The sequence below is a fragment of the Aquarana catesbeiana genome, linkage group LG04, assembly GCF_042186555.1.
Source record: "Aquarana catesbeiana isolate 2022-GZ linkage group LG04, ASM4218655v1, whole genome shotgun sequence".
Taxonomy (NCBI): domain Eukaryota; kingdom Metazoa; phylum Chordata; class Amphibia; order Anura; family Ranidae; genus Aquarana; species Aquarana catesbeiana.
The window spans coordinates 419,675,797-419,703,485 of NC_133327.1; the positions used below are offsets into that span (position 1 = coordinate 419,675,797).

The 27,689-nt window shown below is 42.7% G+C and overlaps 1 protein-coding gene across 1 annotated transcript in view; it reads right to left on the bottom strand.

The window, feature by feature from the left end:
• Positions 1-3,778: 3,778 nt before the first annotated feature.
• The window catches only part of MAP3K5 (mitogen-activated protein kinase kinase kinase 5), a 269,034-nt gene continuing 245,123 nt past the window's right edge, over positions 3,779-27,689 (bottom strand). The window contains exons 24-30 of the mRNA XM_073627344.1: positions 25,755-25,940; positions 24,960-25,065; positions 15,913-16,156; positions 15,497-15,609; positions 14,258-14,370; positions 11,321-11,397; positions 3,779-5,817 (exon numbers count right to left, since the gene is read on the bottom strand). Coding sequence (XP_073483445.1) covers positions 5,754-5,817; positions 11,321-11,397; positions 14,258-14,370; positions 15,497-15,609; positions 15,913-16,156; positions 24,960-25,065; positions 25,755-25,940 — 903 coding nt within the window. The 3' untranslated portion in view covers positions 3,779-5,753. The remainder of the gene's footprint in view (positions 5,818-11,320; positions 11,398-14,257; positions 14,371-15,496; positions 15,610-15,912; positions 16,157-24,959; positions 25,066-25,754; positions 25,941-27,689) is intronic.

The window sequence follows — 27,689 nt, forward strand, 5'->3', positions numbered from 1 at the left end:
GGCATTGATGAGCACTGATAGGCATAACTGATGGGCGCTGATAGGTGGCATTGATGAGCATTGATAGGCAGCATTAATGAGCACTGATAGGTGGTACTGATAGGCAGCACTAATGGGCACTGATAGGCGGAATTGATAAGCACTGATAAGTGGCACTGATGGGGCTGCACTGATAATCAGGGCACTGATGATCAGAGCCCTGATTATCAGTGTAAACAATATAATGACAGTCTTGCTGGTTAACAACTCTCCTTTCCTCACACAGACACAGTGTGGGAAGAAAGGATTTCCGATAACCGGCAAGTCTGTTTACATGTGATCAGATGATCACATGGTAAAGGGCCACTGTGATTGGCCCTTTACTGTGATCAGATGATCACATGGTAAAGGGTCGCTGTGATTGGCCCTTTACTGTGACACAGCAGTCACAGAGAATGTTGGATGCGCACCCCAGGGGGCACACAGGAGGCAGGGTTCTGGGAGGATGTCCATGGACGCCCTCCTAGAACTAGAAGCCCAGGGCTTGGATGGAAGGGGGAGGTCAGGGGGGCCCTTCATGGTTTCTTGAATCGGGACCCTGAAGGTTCTAGTTACGCCTCTGTTGCTAGGGCTCCCCCAGTTCCCTTCACAGGGACCTGAAGTCACAAATCACCCAGGGCAGCTGGGTTTTCACTGGGTGTGAAAATCCCCACCAGCCTGGCAGAGCCAGATTGACCAGTGCCACTACAGAGCCCAAAACTCCCAACTGGTGTCTGCCCACTTTCCTCCTTTAAGAGGAGAACTCTCAAGTAGTAAAAAATTGTCCAGACAAAATTGTCATTCTTAGAAAAAAAGATTAGTTCTTTACTGTATAAATAAAGTTCACAAAACCAAACATCTGACAAAGGTATAGCATTCTTCACAGTCATACACTTTGTATTTTTCAAAGTAACAGCTCCAAATGGAGGGGCCCAGTGTTTACACGGTTACATTTTACTTCCCCCAACATCCTTTACCCAATGAAGGAGTAATCGTCATCCTTCCCTCCCATCTTCACCTGGGAGCAGTCCTGATGCTCCCCTGATAGGGAGAGCAAAGACCAATATTCCAAGTACTCACATGAGGGCTCTTGATGTGTGACACTAAGCTCTGATTTAAAAAAATATATTCTATTCATCTATGTATTCTTAACTCAAAAACGTACCTTCTATTGCTGTCAGCCTCCTCCAAATTCCTTTTTATTTGCTACTGTGATGCAACTTCCTGTTAGGGGGGGCTATGTTTGTTCTCCATGGTCCCACTGTATGTAGCCACCCTCTCTTTTTCACTCCCAAGATGGACTATGGACTGTGGATTATGGGATGTGTAGTGTGCATACAGCAAGGCACATGACCTTAACTAACGTGCACAGACAAAAGTGAAGAAGTTTGGGAAGTAACAGATGTTACAAGTAGGCAGGAATACACAGAAACTATTTCATGAAAAATAGATTCCAGGGACATTAAGTAGCGGAGTGTGCAGATTATTTTTGAAAAACAAAGAATTTGTTTAGTGTCACTAACTTTCTTCAAAATCCTCTAAACGACCCAACTAACTCCACCCACCAGTTCTTAAATGCCCAAAATTTAACAAGCACAAGTGACAGGGAATATTGCCCCTGCTCTGTGCAATGGTATTCAACAGAGCAGTCTTGCTCCTCCTCCTCTAGGGTCCCCCGTCAGCGCTCCTGGCTCCTTCTCTTTGGTGAGTGCCCCATGGAAAGCCGCTTTCTACGGGGGCATTTATGCGGGTTTGATCTTGAGCCACCCTGTCTGCATCTATTAACACAGACAAAGTGGCTATGCCCCACCCCCTGCTTCCTCATCACAGAATTTGATTTGCCCAGTGAGGAGGGAGAGAATAGAGAGAGCCACTGCTCTTGTGCACAGCACTGGATTAAGATGGGGTTCAGATAAGTTGAAAGGTTGGGGGCGGGGGGGGGGGGGCTTGGGCTGGGTCCTCTGGCACAGAAGGTTTTTTACCTTACATAGAATGCATTAGGGTAAAAAACATTAAGACTTTGTAACCACTTAAAGAATGCTACCACTTCACATCAATGCACTTATCTTGAGTTCACATGCTTTGTGGAGATAACTGTAATTCACACATTAATCCTACTTCCAAAAATTACTGGTAATGCCCTCTAGCGCTAGGATTAAACAAATAAAAAGAGTTTGTAAAATATTTAATGAAATGAAAAAAAAAACTGGGAGTGCAGGCTGCCAAAAAAGGATAAAGAGGATGAAAGGTCCCTTTCTCTCACTTGTGCAATGGCATGTTCAAGTAACGAGCAGGCTTTCTCATTATATAGTGAAGATGCAGGGTTAATTTATCGCTCCTTGCTAGCTGTCATGCTGATCTTCTCTCTTTAATATTTTCGAAGTTTACTGATCCACAAGCACGTGGCTAGTATTGTAAGAATTCCTGTTTGCATACTCACACAAGGTCAGACACTAACTATTGAAGAACAAGCCACCCACACCCCCAAACTATACTTACCGCAGACTGACATCATCCCCCCAACTACAGACACTCCAGGCTGATGCCCACCCACCCCCATGCACTGACAGCACAGACTGACACCCACCTACCCCGTAACCACTAACAACCCAGTCTGACACCAACTCACCTCCAACCCAAAAAAGTCCCACAATATAGATCCAAGTCAATCACAATGCCTGATGTCCACTAAAAGAAAAAAAACAAACAACCTTAACCCAACAATGCCACTCACCGAATGATAGCTCACCGAGATGTCTTGAACAATATAAGGAAAAGGTCAGCAATAGCGATAACCTCATTGCCTAAATATGATCAGGGCCATATTTGGTCAATGGTATTGCCCAGATATTGCTATGTTCCATATTTAGGCAATGATGTCATCCCCATACTCTTCCGTTTGTCTATGTGGCCAGGGATTCTGGGCCATGTAAGTGAATGGGCAGCTGCTTCTTTAGCAACCACTGAAAGCAGAAAACCAATGCCTTAAACATTCAGCATTCAGACAAACACGTGAACAGCCAATGTTCCTCAGCTCCTCCCTAGTCAGCAGCTTCTAGCTAGCACAACAGAGGTAAATATGAAATATTATTATGCAGTATTTCATATTTATTTAACCAAAAAAAAGTTAAAAATTTAAAAATTATTTTTTTAGTCATGAACACTATACATTATCTTAAAAATGAACACTTCTCTCAGTAATTTAATGTCAGGCTAAATATCACAATAGCTTTAAAACAAGCCTTGGTACAATTCACATACAGAATCTTGAACTGTTACAGTTTGATATTTGTTTGGCTGCTTGGTATTTAAACAAGACACAAAAATCAACATCCCCTATCTGCAAAACGCATGTATAACAGTGACTCATATAATAAAAGAAATATAGCAAACATCATCTATGATACAGTAAATAATAAAATGTGATTTCCAAAGACTGTTACCAACCCACATGAAATATACAGAGTTGCATACAAAATCATTAGTACTTTTTTGCACATTTAAGTCAACAGATCGTCAGCAAAAACACATTTTACAGTATCTACATGACAAAAGACTGTTTGGCCCTACCTGCAGCAACAAATTAGGGAATTTGAATAACAACTAAAAGTTAACTGAAGAATTGTACCTAAAATAGTAAGTGTCTGTTACTCTACAGAATACAGTACCTTGAAAAAGTATTCATACCCCTTGAAACTTTCCACATTTTGTCATGATAACCAAACACGTAGATGTATTTTATTGGGATTTTACGTGATAGACCAACACAAAGTTACACATAATCGTGAAGTGGAAAGAAAATTATAAATGGTTTTCACAATTTTTTACAAATAAATAGTGAAAAGTGCAACTTGCATTTCTATTCAGCCCCCTTTACTATGATACACCTAACTAAAATCTAGTGGAACCAATTGCCTTCAGAAGTCACCTAATTAGTAAATAGAGTCCACCTATGTGTAATTTAATCTCAGTATAAATATCTGAGCTGTGAAGCCCTCGGAGGTTTGTTAGAGAACCTTAGTGAACAAACAGCATCATGAAGACCAAGGAACACACCAGACAGGTCAGGGATAAAGTTGTGGAGAAGTTTAAAGCAGGGTTAGGTTATAAAAAAAATATCCCAATCTTTGAATATCTCAAGCAGCACTGTTCAATCCATCATCCGATAATGGAAAGAGTATGGCACAACTGCAAACCTACCAAGACATGGCTGTCCACCTAAATAGACAGGCCGTGCAAGGAAAGCAATAATCATAGAAGCATCCATGAGGTAACTTTGGAGGAGCTGCAGAGATCCACAGCTCAGGTGGGAGAATCAGTCCACAGGACAACTATTAGTCGTACATTCCACAAATCTGGCCTTTATAGCAGAATGGCAAGAAGAAAGCCATTGTTGAAAGAAAGCCATAAGAAGTCCCATTTGCAATTTGCGAGAAGCCATGTGGAAGACACAGCAAACATGTGGAAGAAGGTGCTCTGGTCAGATGAGACCAAAATTTAACTTTTTGGCCTAAAAGCAAAACGCTATGTGTGGTAGAAAACTAACACTGTACATCACCCTGAACACACCATCCCCACCGTGAAACATGGTGGTGACAGCATCATGTTGTGGGGATGCTTTTCTTCAGCAGGGACAGGGAAGCTGGTTAGAGTTGATGGGAAGATGGATGGAGCTAAGTACAGAGCAATCTTAGAAGAAAACCTTTTAGAGTCTGGAAAAGACTTGAGATGGGGCGAAGATTCACCTTCCAGCAAGACAACAACCCTAAACATACAGCCAGAGCTACAATGGAATGGTTTAGATCAAAGCATATTCATGTGTTAGAATGGCCCAGTCAAAGTCCAGACCTAAATCCAATTGAGAATCTGTGACAAGACTTGAAAATTGCTGTTCACAGACGCCCTCCATCTAATCTGACAGAGCTTGAGCTATTTTGCAAAGAAGAATGGGCAAAAATGTCACTCTCTAGATGTTCAAAGCTGGTAGAGACATACACAAAAAGACTTGCAGCTGTAATTGTAGCGAAAGTTGCTTCTACAAAGTATTGACTCAGAGGGGCTGAATACAAATGCACGCCACACTTTTCACATATTTATTTGTAAAGAATATGGAAAACCATTTATTATTTTCCTTACAATTATGTGCCACTTTGTGTTGGTCTATCACATAAAATTCCAATAAAATACATTTACGTTTTTGGTTGTAATATGACAAAATGTGGAAAATTCCACTGGGTATGAATACTTTTTCAAGGCATTGTATATTTCTAGATATTTTAGAATGTTATTCAGTGGAACAGAATGCTTTTAGGATTATGTGATGACTTCACATTAGTAAACAAAAACAGGTATAAAGTGCAACCGTGGCTTTACCAGGAAACCTGGCATGACTTAAAGCTATACAAAATGATTTGTCAACTTTGGCGGTGGCAAGAGCGGGTAGACCTCATTTCTTTTCGCCACCCTATAAGGTGATTTTTTTTATAGCTAACGAGGAGCATCCTCCTTTTTCCAATAATCCATTGTAAGTGACAAACCAAAGAGCTTCTTTTCTGCCATTTTTGTAGTTTGACTCATCTTAGCTAATGTTCCTTGCTACGATATTGTGAATAATATTCTTGCATGCCTTTGTTTCTGCAATTGCTTCTTTGGACTGTACTATGGTTGTCTGTTTACAGCTTCTTTGTAACGCCTTGAAAATCCCAATAAATTCTTTGTGAAATCAGAATAAGTTGTCAAGAAGACTGCTTTTCTCTAAAGTCGGTAATGGCCCTCCAAATTGCACACAAGGCTCCTCCCCTGTAATGAAAAAAAAAATTGCATGTTACTTTTGTGGAAATTGTATGGTGGATTTTAAGTAAGGCCTAACTCCATGCCATTGATGACTTCTCATTCTGAACCTGCTAGCTGTCGGGCTGTCGGCTGTCATGCTGATCCTCTGACTGAATTCCCATTAATGCATCACAGTAACGCACATTACTGCACAAGTATATGTGTCTTGTGACGTACACTGCCATTCACTCTAAATAGCACCCTGAGGTGCATGTACACATGTACACATTAGCGCATGAAAATGAAAAAAGCATGTAATAACAGACAGCAACATTGTGAATTTGACCTAACACTTTCAGTCACTGATCCAAAATGAAAGTTTTCTGATATTACTCTGCCTTTCCTTATTTGCATTAATGTTCTGTGTCACTGAATTGGAAAAAACTGAAACCAGAGTGTCACTATTAGAATCAGACAGCTAACACATTGAGAAGGAGGACCACAACGCCAGTCCCTGTGTTACTCTTAGTAAAGGTTTGCTTTAAAACCCAATTGATGCCTACACCTTTTTTAATTACTATATAGAGCTCCATTCACAAAAGGAACTTGCATGTGATATTTAGGTGTCCAGACACACTTTGCCTAAATACCGCAATACGATCCTGTAACTGTCAATTCACTATACCATTTTGCAGTATTTACCACAAAATGTTGAAAACATTCAGTAAATACCGCATGAAAAGGTGTTAAACTCCATTGACAGAAGGAAATAAATGAAATGCATGCCGTAATTAGGTAGTGATCAAGGCATACTGTAATGATGGAATGTGTACTAATTGTTAAGAAGTGGGCAAATTATAAAATGTGTCAATCTGTGTGTGAGAGCAATGAGTGAAACTCCGCCAACGGATCCGCCTGCTCAGCTTGCGATCTGTCCGCTGATCCCCGCTGAGCAGGTGGTTGTCAGGTCCATGTCCGCTCCGCTGATGCAGAGGGGACACGGACACAGACATAAAGAGAGGGGCGCACCGGCCATGTGCATTATCTTTTGTAAAACATTTATTAGATAAAATAATAAAAGAAATTACTCACAAGCAGTAGTACAATCAAGTGCCATAAAACTCGAGCAGCAACAAGCAGCAAATAGTTCTGATGAGCTCTGATGAAGAAGGGACATGCCCTTCGAAAACGCGTTAGCTAGTAGTGATGCCTGTATGTTCCTCTAAGACCTTTGGAAAGCTTCGCTCATCACTATAACTATTTGCTGCTTGTTGCTGCTCGAGTTTTATGGCACTTGATTGTACTACTGCTTGTGAGTAATTTCTTTTATTATTTTATCTAATAAATGTTTTACAAAAGATAATGCACATGGCCGGTGCGCCCCTCTCTCTTTTTATGTCTTTGTTTGCTAGGATTCCCCATCCTTGAGGGCAGCAAGGCCTGTGACTTTTTTCCATATATCTGGTTGACCACTTGTGCGCAGGAGTCATTTTCTTTTTTCTATATCAGGGACACGGACACAGCCTGCTTTCCTTTATGTTCAGTTGGATGTAAACGGACCACCTGTCTATGTCCAACTGTCATCTGATCTGTCAGACGGATGGGGAACGGATGCCCCATCCCTCTGTTTGTAGCTGATAGGATCGGATTGGATATTGTCAGGTTTCTAACGAACACAACAGATGGTCAGATCGGGTCCACCTGAAAATCGGACAGGCGGACCGGATTGGTCTGTCCGTGTGAAAGAGGCCTTTCTTCCTATTGTGGTTCAATGTACAATGTACTATGTGGCTCATTGTACAGAGTACAATGATGTGCAAAAAACAGGGAAAACAGCAAAATCACACATTTTGTTTCTTATGAAATGCTTTGTTGAGTATCAAGGACACTTGTGACTCCTCTGATCCATAACTCTGGGCTTTGGGATATGGATTCATTCTTATTTCTGTGCACAATAGATGTATTGGGGTTGATTTACCAAAACTGGGGAGTGAAAAATCTGGTGCATCTCTGCACAGAAACCAATCAGCTTCCAGGTTTTATTGTCAAAGCTTAAAGTGATTTCAAAGTCTCTTTTTTTTTCTATAAAAATAACATACATGTTATACTTACCTGCTCTGTTGCAGTGGATTTGCACAGATCCTCCTCTTCTCGGGTCCCTCTTCTGTGCTTCTGGCCCCTCGCTCCTGTTGAGTGCCCCCACAGCAAGCAGCTTGCTATGGGGGCACCAAGCCGAGCCGCAGCTCTGTGTGTTCATTCAGACATGGAGCTATGGTTCGGTCTCGCCCTCTCTTTCTCCTGATTGGCTAACTGACTTTGACTGACAGAAGCGGAAGCCAATGGCGCCGCTGCTGTGTTTCAGCTAATCAGGAGGACAGAGATGGGGCTTCGGTAAGTATTAGGGGGGCTGCTGCACACAGAAGGCTTTAATTGTACAAGCTGAAGTTAGAAGCTGATTGGCTACCATGCACAGCTGCACCAGGTTTTGCACTCTCCAGTTTTAGTAACTCAACCCCATTGTATTTTGCTTAATTACTACAGAATGACATAATTTAGCTCTTTGCACTACTTAAAGTGTTGTTAACCCAACACTTCATATTCCTGATATTTGCCTGCTGTACCATATACTTGTATGAGAAAGTATCCTGTTCTCTTTGTATTGCTTTCATGAGGTGAAATCCCTGATGTTCCTGCTAGTCCCTCTGCTTTCCTATTAAAAACTGACCACACTAAGCAGGAGAACACACCGTGGGCAGTTCTCTAGCTATGCTGGGAAATCAGTATGCTCTCCTCCAATGATCAGACTTGTCCTGACCCCCCCCCCCACACACACACACACACACACACACACAGCCATTCACTGGGAATCTCAGTGTGCTGCTTCTTTTCCACCCCCAGCTCTTATGCAGCTAAGAACAGAGGGAATGTGATCCCTTAAAAAAAAGGGAAAAAAGGTATTTATAATTTTTTTTTTATATCTATACACAAATGTTTTTCCTTTCATTTCTATTTTAAACTGAATGGGTTTCTTTATAAGGTGATCGTTTACAATCAGTAAACCGACCAGACAAGGTACTTCAATATACATTTTCTAATTGTTTTTAATGTTTTGAAGGTTATGTTTGTGTTAGTTCTTAAGTGCCGGTTCACACTGGGGCGCCTTTAAAGTCACCCAACTCTCATTTGACTCTGAAGCTGCCCCGTGCAGCGCAACTTCAGCGCGGCTTGCAAAACGACTTCTGTATAGAAGTCAATGCAAGCCTCTCTGAAGTCGCCCTGAAGTAGTACAGGAGCTTTTTTCTAAGTCGCTCTGACTTGAGTCGTTCCTATTAGAACGGTTCCATTGTACTGAATGGAGCGAGACTTGTCAGGCTGACAAGTCGCCTGCAGGTCGCCCTTGTGTGAACCGGCACTAATTGAACCAAAATTGTATCCACATGACACTTTGACATATCTAACCTTGTACTACTGTGCTTTAAATGGAAGTTATCTCTGTATTGAAGTACATACATTTTCTGCAATCAAGAAAGTATTAAAAAATGCTTTGTCACATTAAACTGTGCTAGTGAAATTCTGTTTCCCCATATACTGATCAGCAATTAAAGAATTAGCTTTTATATACTTTTTTGCACTGCGTTGGCATAGCATGCTTACGCTCCACAGCATTAGCTCACAGAAGAGGTTGACAATGCTACCAAGGCATTAGGAGCCTGTGATGAGCAATTTTACTCTAGTATAGAATATATGCAGGGACTACTGTAACTGGCAGAATCACCAGGTATTTAGATGCTTTTACTGCTTACTGCTTTTAACCGCTTAGCAACCGCTGCACACCCATATACTGCAGCAGGGCGGCCACCTGCGACCCATTCCTGCTGTGTCCAATGTCTCGATGTCTGCCGGGACCTGACGATTGTTTGGCTAAGAAGCAAAACAGAGGTCTGCCTATGTAAACAAGGCAGACCATCGTTCTGTCAGTAGGGAAGGTAATGATCCTGTGTTAAGCAGGAACACGGATCTCTGCCTTCCCATAGCACAAGCACCTCCCCCACAGTAACCAAGTATATTTTAGGCACACATTTTAAATTGATCGCCTCTGATGTTAACCCCTTCCCTGCCAGTGTCATTACTACAGTGACAGTGCATATTGTTTAGCACTGATCATTGTATTGGTGTCACTGGTCTCCAAAGAAGTGTCACATAGGGGGTTATTTACTAAAGGGAAATCCACTTTGCACTACAAGGGCAAACTACAAGTGCAAAGTGCACTTGAAATTGCATTGAAAGTGCACTTGGAAGTGCAGTCACTATAGATCCCAGGGGGACATGCAAAGAAAATAAAAAAACAGCATTTTAGCTTGCACATGATTGGATAATAAAATCAGCAGAGCTTCCCCTCATGTCAGATCTACCCCTCAGATTTACAGCGACTGCACTTCCAAGTGCACGTTCAGTGCAATTTCAAGTGCACTTTGCACTTGTAGTTTGCACTTATAGTGCAAAGTGGATTTGCCTTTCGTAAATAACCCCCTTAGTGTCTGATTTGTCCGCAGTCCCGCTATAAGTCTCTGATCGCCGCCATTACCAGTAAAAAAAATAAAAAAATAAAAATTCCATAAAAATATCCCATAGTTTGTAGACGCTATAACTTTTGCACAAGCCAATCAATATACGCTTATTGGGATTTTTTTTTTACCAGAAACATGTAAATACAAATTGGCCTAAATTTATGAAGAAATTAGATTTTTCACATTTTTTTTTAATGGATTTGTTTTATAACAGAAAGTAAGAAATATTGTTTTTTTTTTCCAAATTTGTCGGTCTGTTTTTGTTTATAACATAAAAATAAAAATGTAGAGGTGATCAAGTACCAACCAAAAGAAAGCTCTATTTGGGGGAAAAAAAGGACAAAAATTTCATTTGGGTACATCGTTGCATGACCGCGCAATTGTCAGTTAAGGTAACTCAGTGCTGTATCGCAAAAAAAATGGCCTGGTTATGAAGGGGGTAAAACCTTCCAGGGCTGAAGTGGTTAAAGGCATTTCCTATCACATTTAAATGCTTTAAAGTAGCCTTTCTCACTCAGGGTTTCTACAGAGGTTGCTTCCTTGCGCTATGAGCAATTTCTCTTCACAGGTAAATAATCGATTCTTTCTAGTGACCACAAATGTAAGAAGCATTCTTTATACTAATAGTATCATGGGTTATAGATATAGCAATTATTTGGTAGGGATTCCCTGAGACCATAAATTATTTCAAGGGTTCTTCCACGTTATAAAAGGTTGAGAATGGCTGCTTTAAAGGGAGTTATTTGTGAACTGCACCCTTCAGTCCTTCACTTTACTCATTAACTTCCAAGCAAATTTTGTTTTAGTCAAAACAAGTCTGCTCTTCTTTTTAATCCTTTATGAAAATAAATATAATCCAGAATGGGTTACAGCACCTGGAGATACTTGAACCACAATATACTTCCCCTTCTATAAGGTTCTATGATACTATTGGTAAATAAGCAGTAATATTGGTAAACTACCTGAGATCCATAGACTTTAAGTCATCTCTTGTAACATGCCACAGGATATCCTCCAACCGATAATCTTCTGCCAAAAACTAAAGCAAATGAGGAAGTATAAGTAGCATACTTTTATATTATTGGAAAGCATTACAAAATATGCTGCATATCTATATTTTCAGAAAATTAGATGGTTTCAAATAATTGCTTGATTTTGCATTGTACTCTGCTACATTGGTAAAATTGTAAAATAAATCTGCTAAGCAACATATCCCCAATACAAATCCAGCACAAACATCAGCCTTTAAAACTTACAAGGGTGGTAAACAATGAGCAGCACTTTATTCAAGTGCACAACACACCACAAAATATCTGGGATTCACTCCCTGCAAGTTAGTAATAATGATCTATTTAGTATGATTCTAATTCAACAGAGGAATTGGTTGCATACCTTTGCAAATATGTGTGGGCATTGTGTCAGTTTAAAAAAAAAAACCCTTGCAGTGGGGATCCCTCACACTGCAAGAGTCTAATGCTCATTTAAACAAGGAGTAGAGGAATAGGCTGTAATACTTACACCTTAGGCCAATGGTGGCCCATCCATACAGGGAGCAGGGGCGCCGCCCCCCGAATCCATGCGCCCAGCCCCTAATCTACATGCAGGGCGCCGGACGCATGGATTCCAATGGGGTTTTTTTTTAGAAGCACATGATTAGAGCCTGAGGCTCTAATTGGCTTCAAAAAAGGGTGGGCTTGGGGCGCAGTGCTCCCACCCAGTTATGTGACAATAGGGAATTAGTATTCCCTATTGTCTTCCTGATTCTCCTCCCAGCCAATCAGAAAGCAGGTCCTGAGACCATTAATCGATTGGCCAAGAAGAGAAGCGATCCTATTGACCGCCTAGGAGGAGGGAGGAGACGCACGCGGAAGCCGCCGTGATGCTGAGGAGGAGACCGACACAGGGGAAGCCGCTGCCCGCAGCCTGGAGAAAGCGTTGCATGCGACCTAGATGGGGTAAGTGTGGGGCTGGTGACTGACCAACCAGGGGGAAGGGAGGTGGGTGCATTGTTTGCTGCCCCCCCCCCAAAAAAAAAGATATACCACCAGCCGCCACTGTCTTATGCATTGCATTTCCAGCCACCAGTGCTCTCCAATTCCCTCTAAAATCCAGGAATAGGGGTAGGCCCTCATCATCCCTGTGATCACTGGTTTGTCATAGAGAAGCAGATTCAGAGGCAAATTGCACAGCATGGTGAAAGATCACCGGAGCGAGGAATAAAGTAACTATTACAGCTTTTTTCTTTAACCCCAAGCAATTAACACTTGTAGGGGGGGGGGGGGGGGGAGGATGCACCGCAAGGGTAATTTTCTGCTGCTACCTAAAATGAGGCATAAATTATTGGGTCTTATGCCAGGTTTTTCATGCATGAATTATAAGGTCAATAGGGCAGCTCTAAGATAAGCCTGCTTTTAATAATCATTTCAAACTCCCTGATAAAGACCTACAGTCATTTTAAAATGGAAAGAGAGTAGGTAGTTCCTCTTTGCTGACTGGAAGGGTGACATTTTTATTGCGTTTTATGAAATTTCATAATATGTTTATTACATTAAAGCCCAACTCCTGGATATTCTTTAAAAAAGGTTCTTCAAGCTGCAGTCCAGATTTGTCTCCCACAGTACCACTTCTTCACCATAAGATGCCCTTAATCTTCTGGGTTAAATCACACCAAGCATCACTTAGTTGAGGAAAGTGGATAAATAGTGGATAAATAATGCTGGCCCTATAAGGTTATCTTATTGGTATTGCTAAGTATTGATTTTCATGTAAATTATCTGTTTTCCGGACATGCGACTTCTACATCCCAGATCTCCATGGTTTTCACTGGCTTGTAGTATAGTAATAAAAATGGAAATTGAAGCGCCACTCCACCTCTAAGAGGTACAAATCAACTGCTAACAAGGCCTGTGCTTGTAATCACACTGGAAGAAAGAACATTAAAGGTCCAGCACACTTCTGTCCATTCAGATTTTTTTCAATCAAGCCCTGCTTAAAGGGGTGTTTTTGGACGCCCAAACTGTGTGGCGCTTCGAATTCCATTTTTGTTACATTACCAAGCATCATATAATCTTGGGGGGATTTACTAAAACTGGTGCACACAGACTCTGGAGAAGCTGTGCATAAAAGCCAATTAGCTTCTAGGTTTTATTGTGAAAGCTTAATTGAACAAGCTGAAGTTAGAAGCTGATTGGTTATGATGCACGTCTGCACCAGATTCTGTGTGCACTAGTTTTAGTAAATCTCCCTCTCTGTGTCACAATATCGCCATTCATTTACACTGCAATTATGCTGAGAACATTGCTGATGTGATCATGTCAGCGTCTCTCTGAATCAGTGATGACTGCCCAGCCTGGGAAAGTGGTGAAGTGTAAGAGGACCCTGTGGCATCATGTGACCGTCAAGAAGGCTACTAGAAATTGTAAGTGTACAAAACCAACTCTATATCATAACAGCAATTACTGATATACTACCTTAGGTGTCAAGCACACCAGCATCAAAAACAGACCATTCAGGTCTGCCAGGTGAACATTACGTATTTGAAAGCATTCTATGGTCTTCTCTGTCCATTTGTACTCTAGTTGTTTGGAGGCTTTTACAAACCCAATGTTTCGAAGTTTATCGAATCAAGAAATATTTGCATCCAGGATTAGTTTAGTGTTGTTTTTGAAAAGTTGAACATAGCTGAATGGAATTAAGTGTGACTAATGCATCTAGACCTATTTGTTCAAGATAGCTTTTAGTTTCTTCCTCTTGCTACAATCTCTGTGCAATCTGCTTACATTTAACATTATAGGAGGACCAACCTGAACAAGCCATTCAATTTGTATCCAAATTACAGGCCCTTACATTACATAGTTGATCAACCTTAGATTGATTACATTTGTAGAGAATTTAAATACCTTGTTTATTGTGTCCTCCTCCACATGATGCTGCCGCAACCAGTAAATAAGTTCAAGATCTTCGTTGTTTGAATTGGATGGTCTTGTGTGGGACACTGAAATTCCAGGAATATCTAAACAAAAATTATAGATAAAAATCATTATCAAGAATAGTTAGATGAAATTATTATTTCTGGCACATTATTATAAATGAACTCTACACGGGAATGCTTAAAAGTATGTGCAAGATATTTGTCTTTTTTTGTTCATAGTAAAAAAAAATTAAGTGGGGCAAATTACCTACATGCCTTAAAGGTTAAGTTCACCTTTTGTAACATATTACATAGTCTGGTTGAAAAAAGACACAGGTCCATCTAGTTCAACCAATAAAAGGAAAACAAAATAGGGTGTAACATGTAATGAGTTACTATAAAGCACCTGCCTGCTCTTGTAAGGGTTGATTTACTAAAACTGGAGTGCAAAATCTGGTGCAGCTTTGCATGGTAGCCAATCAGCTTCTAATTTCAGCTTGTTCAATTAAGCTTTGACAAAAAAAAAAATGGAAACGGATTAGTTTCTGTGCAGAACTGCACTAGATTTAGCATTTCCCAGTCTTAGTAAATCAACCCCACAGTGTACACAGATGGGCAACATTCCTCCTCCCTGTGTATAATGTCATAACATGCCCACGATCATGGTAAACTGCCCCCTCCAGTATACAGAAAAGGGACCAATGGAAGGCTGGACACCAATTAAAAATCACAAAAATCTAAATGTTGACATTTTATAAAAAAAATAGACAATAAAGTTTATATACCCTGTTTCCCTGAAAATAAGACCTAGCGTGATTGTCTGTGATGGCTGCAATATAAGCCCTACCCCCCAAATAAGCCCTACCCTGTTTCCCTGAAAATAAGCCCTACTCTGAAAATAAGACCTACAAGGACTTTAACTAGGGCTTATTTGGGGGGGTAGGGCTTATATTGCAGCCATCACCGACAATCACGCTAGGTCTTATTTTTGGGGAAACAGGGTATCATGCATGACCATAGTGTCAACCAGTTCTGAAAGGCCAATTTGGCCAATAAATTCTATTCAAGAGCGCCTATGCTGGAGAAATAAGTAAACTGGGAAATCAATCAGCATTGGATAAAAAATATATATAACTCTTGGACATGACAGTCCTCAATAAGAGAGAGAGAGATATATCACCTCTTGAATGCTCATTTATAATGGTGAAACATATTCTTTGTTACTTACTTATCGGCTGGGACCTGTGCTGAAGGCGTTTGATCTCCTGATCCTTCTCTTCAATAGCCTGCCTTAGAAGAGCCTGGAAATCTCTCTCCTTCTGTAACAGCTCCTCCAGAAGCCTAAACAGCAGATAAATATTATATGCAGTAGTTAGAAGGCAATTGCAAAGAACAATTGCTATGTGTAAAGTATATAATATCAATCCCCCTTGTACTACCTTATTAAATACAGCTATGGTCTAACTAAAGAGAGGGTGTCATTTTGGTGCTCAATATTATATACTAAACTTTTTTTTTATAAGTAGAGTTGACAGATTACTTATATATTGAAAAGAAAACTTTTTTTTATACAACATTCACATACATTTAAACGATAGTTCCAAACAGCTACATATTTATCCTCCAACCAAGAACTTTACTTGCCTGTTTGACTCAATTTTCAGTCTCCCCAGTTGCATGTTGAGTGACCTCTGAGCATTCTGGGAGTCATGAGACATGGTGGAGCTGAGGGTGCTCACTCCTGATGTATGTACATTGTCCTCATTTACTGCACTAGGCACTTGGCGGGGCTCTTGTGTGGCGTGTTCATTGTGATCCTCCTCAACCTCTATGTCATCTTGGTCTGCTGGGTCACTTTCAGAGGTGATGCTAAAATGTGGCCTCAATTCTGTGCATTTATAAATTATAGGTCAGATCATTTTCAGGATTGCATACACACTGACACAGATTTGTAATACTTCACTGCTACTTATTAATACTTGTATTATTGTTATTCAGTAATGTTTCATATTTTGGCCATCTAAAGCTAGTACTCTAGCCAAAAAGACAAATAGCCCACTAAAAGATACAACAACAAAGCCAGGTTTGCTTCAATATTGGTTTTCTTTTTTTAATCAGAAATTAAGTTTATTGAGTATAGACAATCATACAGGAGATTACATTCAGAAAATCCTAAGTTGCAGGCCCTATACTCCCATATCTTTGATTCAGGCATCCTCCCACGCTCCGTGGGTGAAGCCCTTATCGTCCTCATCCCGAAACCAGGCAAGGAACCCTTATACCCTGAATCATATCGCCCCATCTCCCTATTACAAATAGACGTTAAAATATTTGCTAAAATTCTTGCCCTAAGACTCAATAAAGTGATACTGAGCCTTATTCATGCCGATCAGACTGGCTTTATGCCCAACAAAAATACAGCATTTAACCTCAGGAGACTGTTTATGAACCTTCAAGCTACACACGACAATGTTGGGTCCAGGGTGGTGGTTAGCCTGGATGCCGCTAAGGCATTTGATTCGGTGGAGTGGGGCTACCTGTGGGAATGTCTCCGCAGATTCGGTTTTGGTCCTAAATTCATCAGGTGGCTCCAGCTCCTTTACCAGGCTCCCACCGCCCGGAACCAGGTCAACGGCAAGACATCCGATACTTTTCCCTTGACCCGCGGTACCCGCTAGGGATGCCCCATATCCCCTTTGTTATACGCATTAGCCGTAGAGCCTCTGGCTATCGCCATTAGGGTACATCCCGACATCAAGGGCCTCCGCTTGGGACAGGTGACCGAGGTACTTAGCCTTTATGCAGATGATATGCTCTTATATTTAGAGGATGCAGGCCCTTCCTTGACAGCGGCACTACACCTGATCCAGCGGTTTGGCACCTTTTCAGGGCTGCAAATTAACTGGGCCAAATCTCAGATCCTTCCCATAGACCTCTCTGCCCCTACGGTTGAAGAGGTGGCCCTCCCCTTGGTGAGGACTAGCAGTTTCAAAAACTTAGGCATACAGTGCTCACGTTCCCTCACCGAATACGCACCCCTTAATATTGAACCGATTTACAATCTCCTTAAAAATAAAACCCAAGTCTGGTCCAGACTCCCTCTTGGAATTATGGGCCGCATTAATTTAGTTAAAATGATTCTTCTTCCCAAATTGCCCTATTTATTCTGGCACTTCCCTCTATACATTCCTGCCCAAATATTCAGATCTATGGAATCTATCCTTAACACATTCGTATGGGGCTCCTCCCGGCACAAGCTGTCATGGTTGACTCTAAAACGCCCTGTGCACTTAGGGGGCACGGCCCTCCCTGATCTAGCATTGTACTACATCGCCTCTCAGCTATCCCATTTTTATTACCTCAACCGACATGACAAGCTCCGTTATTCTACATTGGTGTGCACATCGGTTACCGACGTTGTGGCCCACCCCTTCCAGATACTTTTTTGCGGGCACCGGGGTCCCTCCCGTTCAGGTAATAGATGCCCTATGCTAAACCACCACTGTAAAATTTGGCAAATAGCACAAACCATCACCGGGGCTGCCCCCCTACATGCCCACGCGCCGATTTGGGATAACCCTCAACTACCTGAATTGATGACTAATTGATGACTAATCTCCAAACTATATAATCAACTTCTTCTGCCATCAGCCACCTCACAGGCATACCAATTAAAATCCAGATGGGAGGGTGATCTGGGGGGGGGTTGGAAGATGAGGAGTGGGGGGAGATTCTGAACTCATGCAAAAGAGTGTCCCCTAAACTTTCAGACCGCCTTACTCACCTCTATATTCTCCACAGGCCATACCTTACTCCCTCTCGCTTATGCATGTATAAGCCGGATGCCAACCCGACTTGTCCTAGATGCGGTAATGCAGACAGTACCTTTTACCACTTAATTTGGACCTGCCCACCTATTCAACAGTACTGGTCACAAGTTGTTAAATGTCTCCACGACTGCATGGGCTCTCCCTTGACGCTATGCCCACGCCAATAGCTACTTGGCCTTCTCCCCATCTCTGAGGAGGAGAAATATTTGTCAACATTCCTACAGGAAACACTATTTATAGCTAGAATGCAAATAGCCCGCCTGTGGCTCAGAGCCACCTCCCCTACCATACAGCAGTAGAAAAGGGCTGTTAACCTCACCCTTCCATATAAAAGAGTCCCTGTCAGAGAACCATCACAAACGCTCGTTCCCGTGTGCCAGCCAGTAGTACGGTAAGAATGAGCGAGCCCCGGACTAGGCACGCACGTAATGCGATCGTACGAACGAGGGCACGTCAGCGCATGCACGTTCGCACGCCAACGAATCACGACGCGAGGCGCCCTATTTAAATGATCAGCATACTAGCATCAGTGCTGGATTGTCTCAGCTTGTTCCTGAACCCTTGCTGTTGCCTTGTTTACTGGACCCTGATCTTGAACCTCTGCCTTCCTCGACCACCCTCTCGGATCATCCCTACATCTCTGCCTGCCTTGCTTCCTGTACTGAACCCGGCTTGGACTCCTGACTACGGCTCTGTCTCCCGATTCTGTACCTCGCTGCCAGTTTGTTGCCAACCTCCGCCATTCCCTGACTACGAATCTGCCAGCCGATTGTGTACCTCACTGCCAGCACGTTGCCAACTCCTGCCTGCCTTTGACCCTGCAAGTTCCTCTGCTGGACCTCTCCTGAATCCATCCAGTGATCAGCATCCCAGCTTCCTTCCAAAGACTTCCGTGTTCCTGATCCTGCCAGCAGGCACCTGCACCCTTCCGCCGCCCTAGCAACCCTGTCTCTACTTCCAGGGGTGCTAGGACCAGGACCGTGCAAGAGGCCGCCCTCGTCATTTCAGACTCCGCTGTAAGGTACGTGACAGTACAATCCAGCCACATGGAGTCTGAAAGGGGGGCCTCAGCTATGGATGCTCTGTGTCAACAGATTGCAAATCTCACTCAAGCAGTCCAGGGCCTGCATGATGGCTACCAGCGACTTGAACAAGGAGTGGAGTCTCTCTCTCCAAGCACCTCAGCACCTCGGACAGCAGCACCTGCGTCATCAGTTCCAGTTTCTACACCCACAGTAGTGGTGCCACCCCCAGAACCACGAGTTCCTGCTCCAGAGAAATTTATGGGTGACCGTAGCAAATTCTGTGCTTTCAGGAATGCCTGCCATTTGTACTTCTTGCTTCAGCCCCGCACCTTTTCTTTGGAAAGTACCAAGGTGGGGTTCATCATTTCGTTACTGCAGGGAGAACCCCAGACCTGGGCTCATCATTTACTGGAACAAGCTAGTCCCTTGCTGGGTACCATGGACTCTTTTTTGGATGAGATGGCCAAACTTTATGATGATCCCCAGTGTACCACCACAGCCGAGGCCAGCCTCCACACCCTCCAGCAGGGTCGTAGGCCCGTGGAGGATTATGTTACTGACTTTAAACGGTGGAGATCTGACACACATTGGAATGACGCCGCTCTCCGTTTTCAGTTCCGTTTATGGCTTTCGGAGGCACTCAAGGATGAACTAGCTCGTGTGGGGATCCCCGATTCCCTCGAAGAACTGATTCAACTGTCCATTCAGATCGATCGCCGGCTGAGGGAGCGAAGATCTTAAAGGACCAGCCAGTACCGGCCCATGTGGATGCTACCCAGGGTACCCAGTTGCCTACCTACCTCCGCACCCCCACTATCTGCTCCTACCACTGAAACTCCAGAACCAATGCCGTTGGGCTTGCTTCGTGCACCCTTGACACCAGAAGAAAAACAACGCTGTTGTATGAATAATCTCTGCCTCTACCATGGGGGAGCCGGTCATTACGCCAATATGTGTCCCAACAAGACCCGTAAGTGTGACTCTCCTCCTCTTGATCATTATGCATTAACTCTAGCAAGAATGACTCACATTGCTGTTCCTGTCTCTCTACAGCTTCCAGAAGGGGTGCTTCAGATCCAGGCCATAATTGACTCCGGTGCCTGCAGCTGCTTCATTGATCGTGCCTTTGCCCTGCAACACAACATTCCGCTACGATCGAAGCAACATAAACTGTTCATCCGATTAGCTGATGGGTCCAACATCAAATCTGGGCCCATCATTCAAGAAACCAAACCTTTGCCTGCCGATATCTCACCCAACCACCAAGAACTGTTGTGCTTGGACGTTATATCTTCACCACTTTTTCCGATCATTCTAGGAATGCCATGGTTGCAAGCACACAAACCACAGATAGATTGGACAACCGGCAAGGTAGTCTTTCAGTCCTCCTACTGTCTCCACAACTGTCTCCAGATACTCCACCACACAGCTCCAGTTATTGGGTGTCTAAAACCAGTATCCGAATCCCAAGACCTTGTCCCATCCGTGTACCATGATTTCCTGGATGTCTTCGACAAGCAAAAAGCAGATACTCTTCCCCCCCACCGGGCCTACGATTGCCCGATTGAACTTTTACCAGGGGCAGAAATCCCATTTGGGAGGATCTTTCCTCTGTCAGAACCTGAACTCGCAGTCCTAAAAGACTATGTGAATGAGAACCTCAAGAAGGGGTTCATCGGACACTCAACTTCACCAGCCGGGGCAGGAATATTCTTTGTTGAAAAAAAAGACCATTCGCATCATGTGTGGATTACAGTGAGTTAAACCGGACTACCGTTAAAAATCAATACCCCTTGCCTCTGATTCCAGAATTGCTCCAGAGACTCCGCTCCGCAAGAGTATTTACCAAGTTGGATTTACGAGGTGCTTACAATCTGATCAGAATCAGGGAGGGAGACGAGTGGAAAACGGCCTTCCGGACTCGTTTTGGCCACTTGGAATACCTCGTTATGGCCTTCGGATTATGCAATGCTCCAGCAACCTTCCAGCATTTCGTAAATAATAATTTCAGAGACTTTCTAGACCTATTTATGATCGTCTACCTAGACGATATTCTAATTTTCTCAGCCTCCTTAGATCTACATCGTGTCCATGTGAAACAAGTCCTTCTGAGGTTAAGACAAAATGGACTCTATGCCAAGGCCGAGAAATGCGAATTTTGAACGGCAGGCCATCCATTTCCTCGGACTGGTGATTTCTACAGGAGGTATGGCAATGGATCCTCAAAAAGTCTCAGCTATAACTTCCTGGCCACCTCCTATTGATAAAAAAGGGGTACAACGGTTCATCGGCTTCTCTAATTTCTACAGAAAATTCATTAAAAACTTCTCCGGTATCATCATGCCCATCACTCAGCTCACCAAGAAACAGAATCGTTTTCAATGGACAGAGGCAGCCCAAGCTGCTTTTGATAAGTTAAAGGGACTTTTTACCTCGGCCCCGTTACTAAAGCACCCGGACCCCGCTCTTCCATACATCCTGGAGGTGGACGCCTCAGAGAGCGCCGTAGGGGCCATCCTGTCCCAGCGCCAAGGACCCAAGGCTCTAATGCACCCTGTGGCCTTCTTCTCAAACAAGTTGGGGCCTTCAGAAAGGAACTATGATGTGGGGGACCGAGAACTGTTGGCAATTAAATTGGCTCTAGAGGAGTGGCGGTACCTCTTGGAAAGAGCAACACACCCAATACTGATCTTCACGGATCACAAAAATTTGGAATACCTCAGGACCGCCAAACGCCTCAGGCCCAGACAAGCAAGGTGGGATCTTTTCTTTTCACGCTTTAATTTCCACATAACCTACCGGCCCGGCTCCAAGAATGTGAAACCTGACGCGTATGTTTACAGAAGTTGAAGTTCCACCTCAAACAGATACTATCCTACAGGCTGGAAATTTTCTACTTACTCAAACCGACTTGATGTCACAGATCCGTCAAGCATCCAGGGAATTCTCTTTGTCCCCAGACACGGACCTTCAGGAAAACGATGGGCTCTATTGGCGGGGTAATAAAATTTTCATACCGCAGAATTTACGTGCTACCATCCTACAGGTGTGTCATGACTACCCGCTGGCCGGCCATTTTGGGGGATACAAAACCATGGATTTGATCCGGAGACATTTTTGGTGGCCTAATTTAGCAAAGGACTGCAGGAAATATGTTGGCTCATGTTCAATCTGTCTCAGGAACAAGAACAGCAAAAACAAAGCATGGGGACTATTAAGACCTCTGCCCATTCCTGAGAGACCCTGGGATAAAATCGCAATGGACTTTATCGTAGAGCTCCCTCCATCGGAGGGGTTTTCATCTATCTTTGTAGTGGTAGACTGCCTCTCCAGGATGTCACATTTCATCCCTATGAAAGGGACCCCATCAGCAACTGAAACTGCTAAAGTCTTCGTTAAAGAGGTTGTTAGACTGCACGGAATCCCTAGTGACATTGTCTCCGATCGAGGAGTACAGTTTACTTCAAGATTTTGGAAAGCACTGTGCGAAGCGCTGGGCATCAAACTCAACTTCTCTTCGGCTTATCATCCCCAGTCCAGCGGACAGACTGAGCGTACCAACCAAACGCTGGAGCAATACCTGCGTTGCGTCACCTCCTTTTCCCAAGAAGATTGGGCCTCACTTCTGCCATTGGCAGAATTTGCATTTAATAACTCTGCTCATACCGCCACCAACCAATCGCCTTTCTTCTCCAATTACGGGTTTCATTGATTGATTTCATTGATTCATTGAACATTGATTCCGGACGCTCCTTTGCCAGCAGTTCAGGACAGATTGAATTTCCTTGCTACCAATAACCAGGTGCTGAAGGATACCATTGCCAAAGCACAAGAGGTTAATAAGAGGTTCTTTGACAGGAAGAGGAGAGGAGAACTGGATTTGAAGGTTGGTGATCGTGTGTGGCTGTCAACTTTGAATCTGAAACTTACCTGTCCATCCAGGAAATTGGGACCTAAATATCTAGGACCTTTTCCGATCAAGAGAAAAATTAATCTAGTAGCTTATGAGCTTGAACTTCCCGACTCATTTAAAATTCACCCTGTGTTTCATACCTCCTTGTTGAAGCCTGATGTGGTTAATCCTTTTCCAGGTCGTGAAAGAGGGCCCCCAGAGGCCATAATGGTGGATGGAGAAGAAGAGTTTGAAATCGAGACCATTGTAGATTGCAGGAGAAGGCGGGGACAGAATCAGTATTTAATTAAATGGAAGGGTTTTGGTCCAGAAGAAAATTCCTGGAAACCAGAAGCAAACCTCCATGCCCCAAGACTTATACAAGCCTTTCATCTGTCTCATCCGGAAAGGAGGTCTCAGGTGGGCATCCGGAGGCTGCCCTTAAGGAGGGGGCAATGTCAGAGAACCATCACAAACGCTCGTTCCCGTGTGCCAGCCAGACGTACGGTAAGAACGAGTGAGCACCGGACTAGGCACGCACGTAATGCGATCGTACGAACGAGGGCACGTCAGCACGTGCACAGTCGCACGCCAACGAATCACGGCACGAGGTGCCCTATTTAAATGATCAGCATACTATCATCAGTGCTGGATTGTCTCAGCTTGTTCCTGAACCCTTGCTGTTGCCTAGTTTACTGGACCCTGATCTTGAACCTCTGCCTTCCTCGACCACCCTCTCGGATCATCCCTACATCTCTGCCTGCCTTGCTTCCTGTACTGAACCCGGCTTGGACTCCTGACTACGGCTCTGTTTCCCGATTCTGTACCTCGCTGCCAGTTTGTTGCCAACCTCCACCAGTCCCTGACTACGAATCTGCCTGCCGATTGTGTACCTCACTGCCAGCACGTTGCCAACGCCTGCCTGCCTTTGACCCTGCAAGTTCCTCTGCTGGACCTCTCCTGAATCCATCCAGTGATCAGCATCCCAGCTTCCTTCCGAAGACTTCCGTGTTCCTGATCCTGCCAGCAGGCACCTGCACCCTTCCGCCGCCCTAGCAACCCTGTCTCTACCTCCAGGAGTGCTAGGACCGGGACCGTGCAAGAGGCCGCCCTCATCATTTCAGACTCCGCTGTAAGGTACGTGACAGTCCCCTACTCTCATCGAGGATGCCCGGGTAAATGCCACAAGATTTGGGATAGATGGGTTCATGATTCCTCCACTTGTATGGATTAAGTACAAATGCGTTTTTTTTGGCTTACTATGTCTGCCTACTACATGACTCCGCTACCTGCATCCACTGTTAACATACGAAGCTATGCCTTACTTGCATCTCCTATGTTGTTCAGGTAGATCGCCACCTCTTTAAGGTTGCCTACCCCTGATCTAAATATTTAGAGCAGACATTAAAGTTCATTATGCTCCTCCGCCTTAGCCATTCAGAGGAAGCTTTTTATTTATTCACAGAATACAAAGCTGCCTATGAATGGCTGACTGCCGCTCAGACTGACTCAACTGATCTGGATGTGAGACGAGAAGTCTCTGTCTCACAGCCGGACCCCAGCACTGTGTACTGTATGTAGCTAAAGCTACATGCAGCACATACTGTACAGTGCTTAGAGACACTGCAGCACTGAGTGAAGGAAATAGCTTGTTTACACCAGCTTGGTCCAAACAAACTATTTAAATTGAAAGGAAATATGGAGATCAGCTTTAATCTAGGATACATTTAAAGAATACCAGGATGAAGTAGGGAATATGTCATAAAGCAAGCTGCTAGCGTGCCTGCCTCTAGCCATTGTCAGTTTATACTGGAGAATATATAGATGGAGTTAAACTGCACTTAAGACAGGTGAATGAAAAAAGTACTATCCAATTTACTATAGTAATGAACTCTAATCACATATGGGATTATAAAGTCAACAGACAATTGTTGTTTGACTTACCTGGAACTAATGTGGTAATGGCTGTTTGCACAGCCTTACGAATTATGCTGTCTAGAGCAAACATCCAATGGGGCTTGATATTGTGGTTTCGGAGCACTGTATTCACCTGGTTAAACAGAAAACAGTCACTAAGCTAATGCGTCACAATCATGCAAGATTTCAAATATTTGAGCAGCAATTGTTCTACTGTGCAAAAGTGAAGATTAGTCTCTTGTAACCGAAGTACATCTGATACTGATCTTTTGTAAAATTGTGATCAATTATGAATATTTGAACAAAGGAAAAGATGGCAATTTGTAATGTGCAATTTAGAAAAATAACTGCTTGCTTTAGGTAAATTTGTATCTCTGTTTTGCATCATTACTCATAAATGTATCCACTTGTACTTTCTTTAAAAAACTGAACATAAAGTACTCATTGACACGTTAAATGTCGCAGAGGGGGCACATCACTCAACTTAATGAAAATTAAGGTCTGATAAAACATTTATGGGAAACCTTGTCCACTTCCCATTCTATTAGGTTCCAGTGGTGTGAGACCAGGGCTAGTAGGGTTTGGTGGAGAATGGAAGCGTCCATTTAGGACTTGGAAATAAAGTTTCTCGCTTTAATAAAATCAACAAAGATGTCACTATCATGTGCCATGCTGCATGAATGTCATGATATATGCTATATAAGGGTAAAGAAAACAAAAAATAATGCAAATCTCATCCCTGTCTTTTAACAGCCAGAAAACAGCTCTTCACAATTTTTAAAAATTAAGTCTATTCTTTACAATAATCTTTCTTTTACTTACCGCATCTTGAAACCCAAACAAAGCCACTTGGATCTGGCTGATGGCATGACTGTCAAAGTCCAGCTCAAGTTTCAGTTTTGACAGGGTTGAAACTATTATTTTACGGTCAGTTGATCTTATGAACTCTCGTAGACTGATCACCAGAGTTGTTATATGGTCCCATTTTAATTTAGTTGCATCTCCACCCTATCAAAACCATATCATATTTTATTAACATGAATTACTAACAAATGCGCCTTACAAATGCAAATGGTAAATATGAACACAACATACCTACATGTTTCTCAGTAATATATACTGATAAGATTAAAGCGTAACTCCACTTTTGTTGAGAAAAAAAATTCCCCTCTGGGTGATCTATGTACATTGCAAGGATTATAACAACCTTTGTTGCAGATTCCTACCTTTTGTTATTCTGAAGAAATCCCTGTATATTCCTCTGTGCCTCTGTGATAAGTGGGTCTAGTGGGAGGGGTTTCATAATAGTCTCTGAACTGTGCACCTGCACAGCACTAATGAGGAAATCTGCAGGGCCTGCATCCCTTTAGACGTGTTCCTAGTCTCCTAGTGGGAGTATCATCAAAAATGAATTTTTTGTTCCAGGGGATGCTTGAAATCTGACTTGTATCTTAGGCAGATTTCTGGGAAAATTGGTGAGCCAATCACACAAGCAGGAAAGCATGTTTCTGGGGAGTGGTCAGTACACACCCCGTGTACAGAACAACTTCAGGTAGCCATATTGCATTGACAGAAAATTACAGCGGCTGCAGATTGAAAAGGAAAGGTAATTTTTAAAAACATTCAATTACAATATGACTTGTGACGCAATTGTATTGGCTATATTATATTTTCTTTACTTCTATTTTTTTCCCCGTGAAAGTGGAGTTACTCTTTAAATATATGTATCAATATTGATTACATGATCAAATTATAAAAAAATTGCAAATTATCTTTACTTCACAGGCAAATTTGGGTGACCAGGTTGGTAATGATTTGCCATAGTTGGTAAAGGGTACATTTCAAACCTATATTGACTCATACAAACTTGACTTATAACAACAACAAAAAAACTTTCCTATATGCGTAACATACTAAGTCAAATAATGACCTGGATTAAAAATTTAATAATGATACCACATAATGAATTTTCTATATTAAAATTGTAATAGATGGTATGTAATCCTTGTCACTAGAGTTATATGTATTCCTTTTAGGAATAAATCCTTGTCAGGATTTGTAAAAAGAGATGTGACTTTGTCTAATTTGTGACATTTCCCTTAATGGCAGCAGCTGAAAAACTGACAGGAAATTGAAGTGAAGTACCAGGATCATAATCAATAAAAAGTGATAGGTCAAGCCTGACCGACAGAACTGCGTGAAGTCGTGATCAAGGTAATAAACAGGACACTTAACAGGAAAATGAAGTGACCCAAAAGGAGGAGGATCAGGGCTGCTCTGTGCAAAACCATTGCACAGAGCAGGCAAGTATGACTTGTTTATTCTTTTTTTTTATAAAGATCTGCCTTTAAAATCACCTTAGTCTGCATATAAACATGGAAAAAAATAAGATTTTTGTACTGTAATATCTTTGACTGACATGGGAAATCAAAATAGGTTATGCTGCCATCTACAGCAGGTTGGGGCACTGGCAAACACAAAAAAAATAATCAAACCCCTCTTCTACATAGAATGCCTTAGTTTTGTAAGAAAGCAGCACCAAGGGTTATCAAAGACACAGCGGAGTAGGGCCCGTGTCTCTCAATGGCCAAAAGAAAAAAACATTTTACAGTAAGTACAAAAATCTTATTATCTTTCTTGGTCATTGAGTAACACAGAAATTCAGAAACAGTTGGAATGTTCAAAAGTAGTTCAACAAAGGGGTGGAAAACAGCCACTAACAAACTCATGAGAGTGGGCTGGGAGCTGTCAGCAACT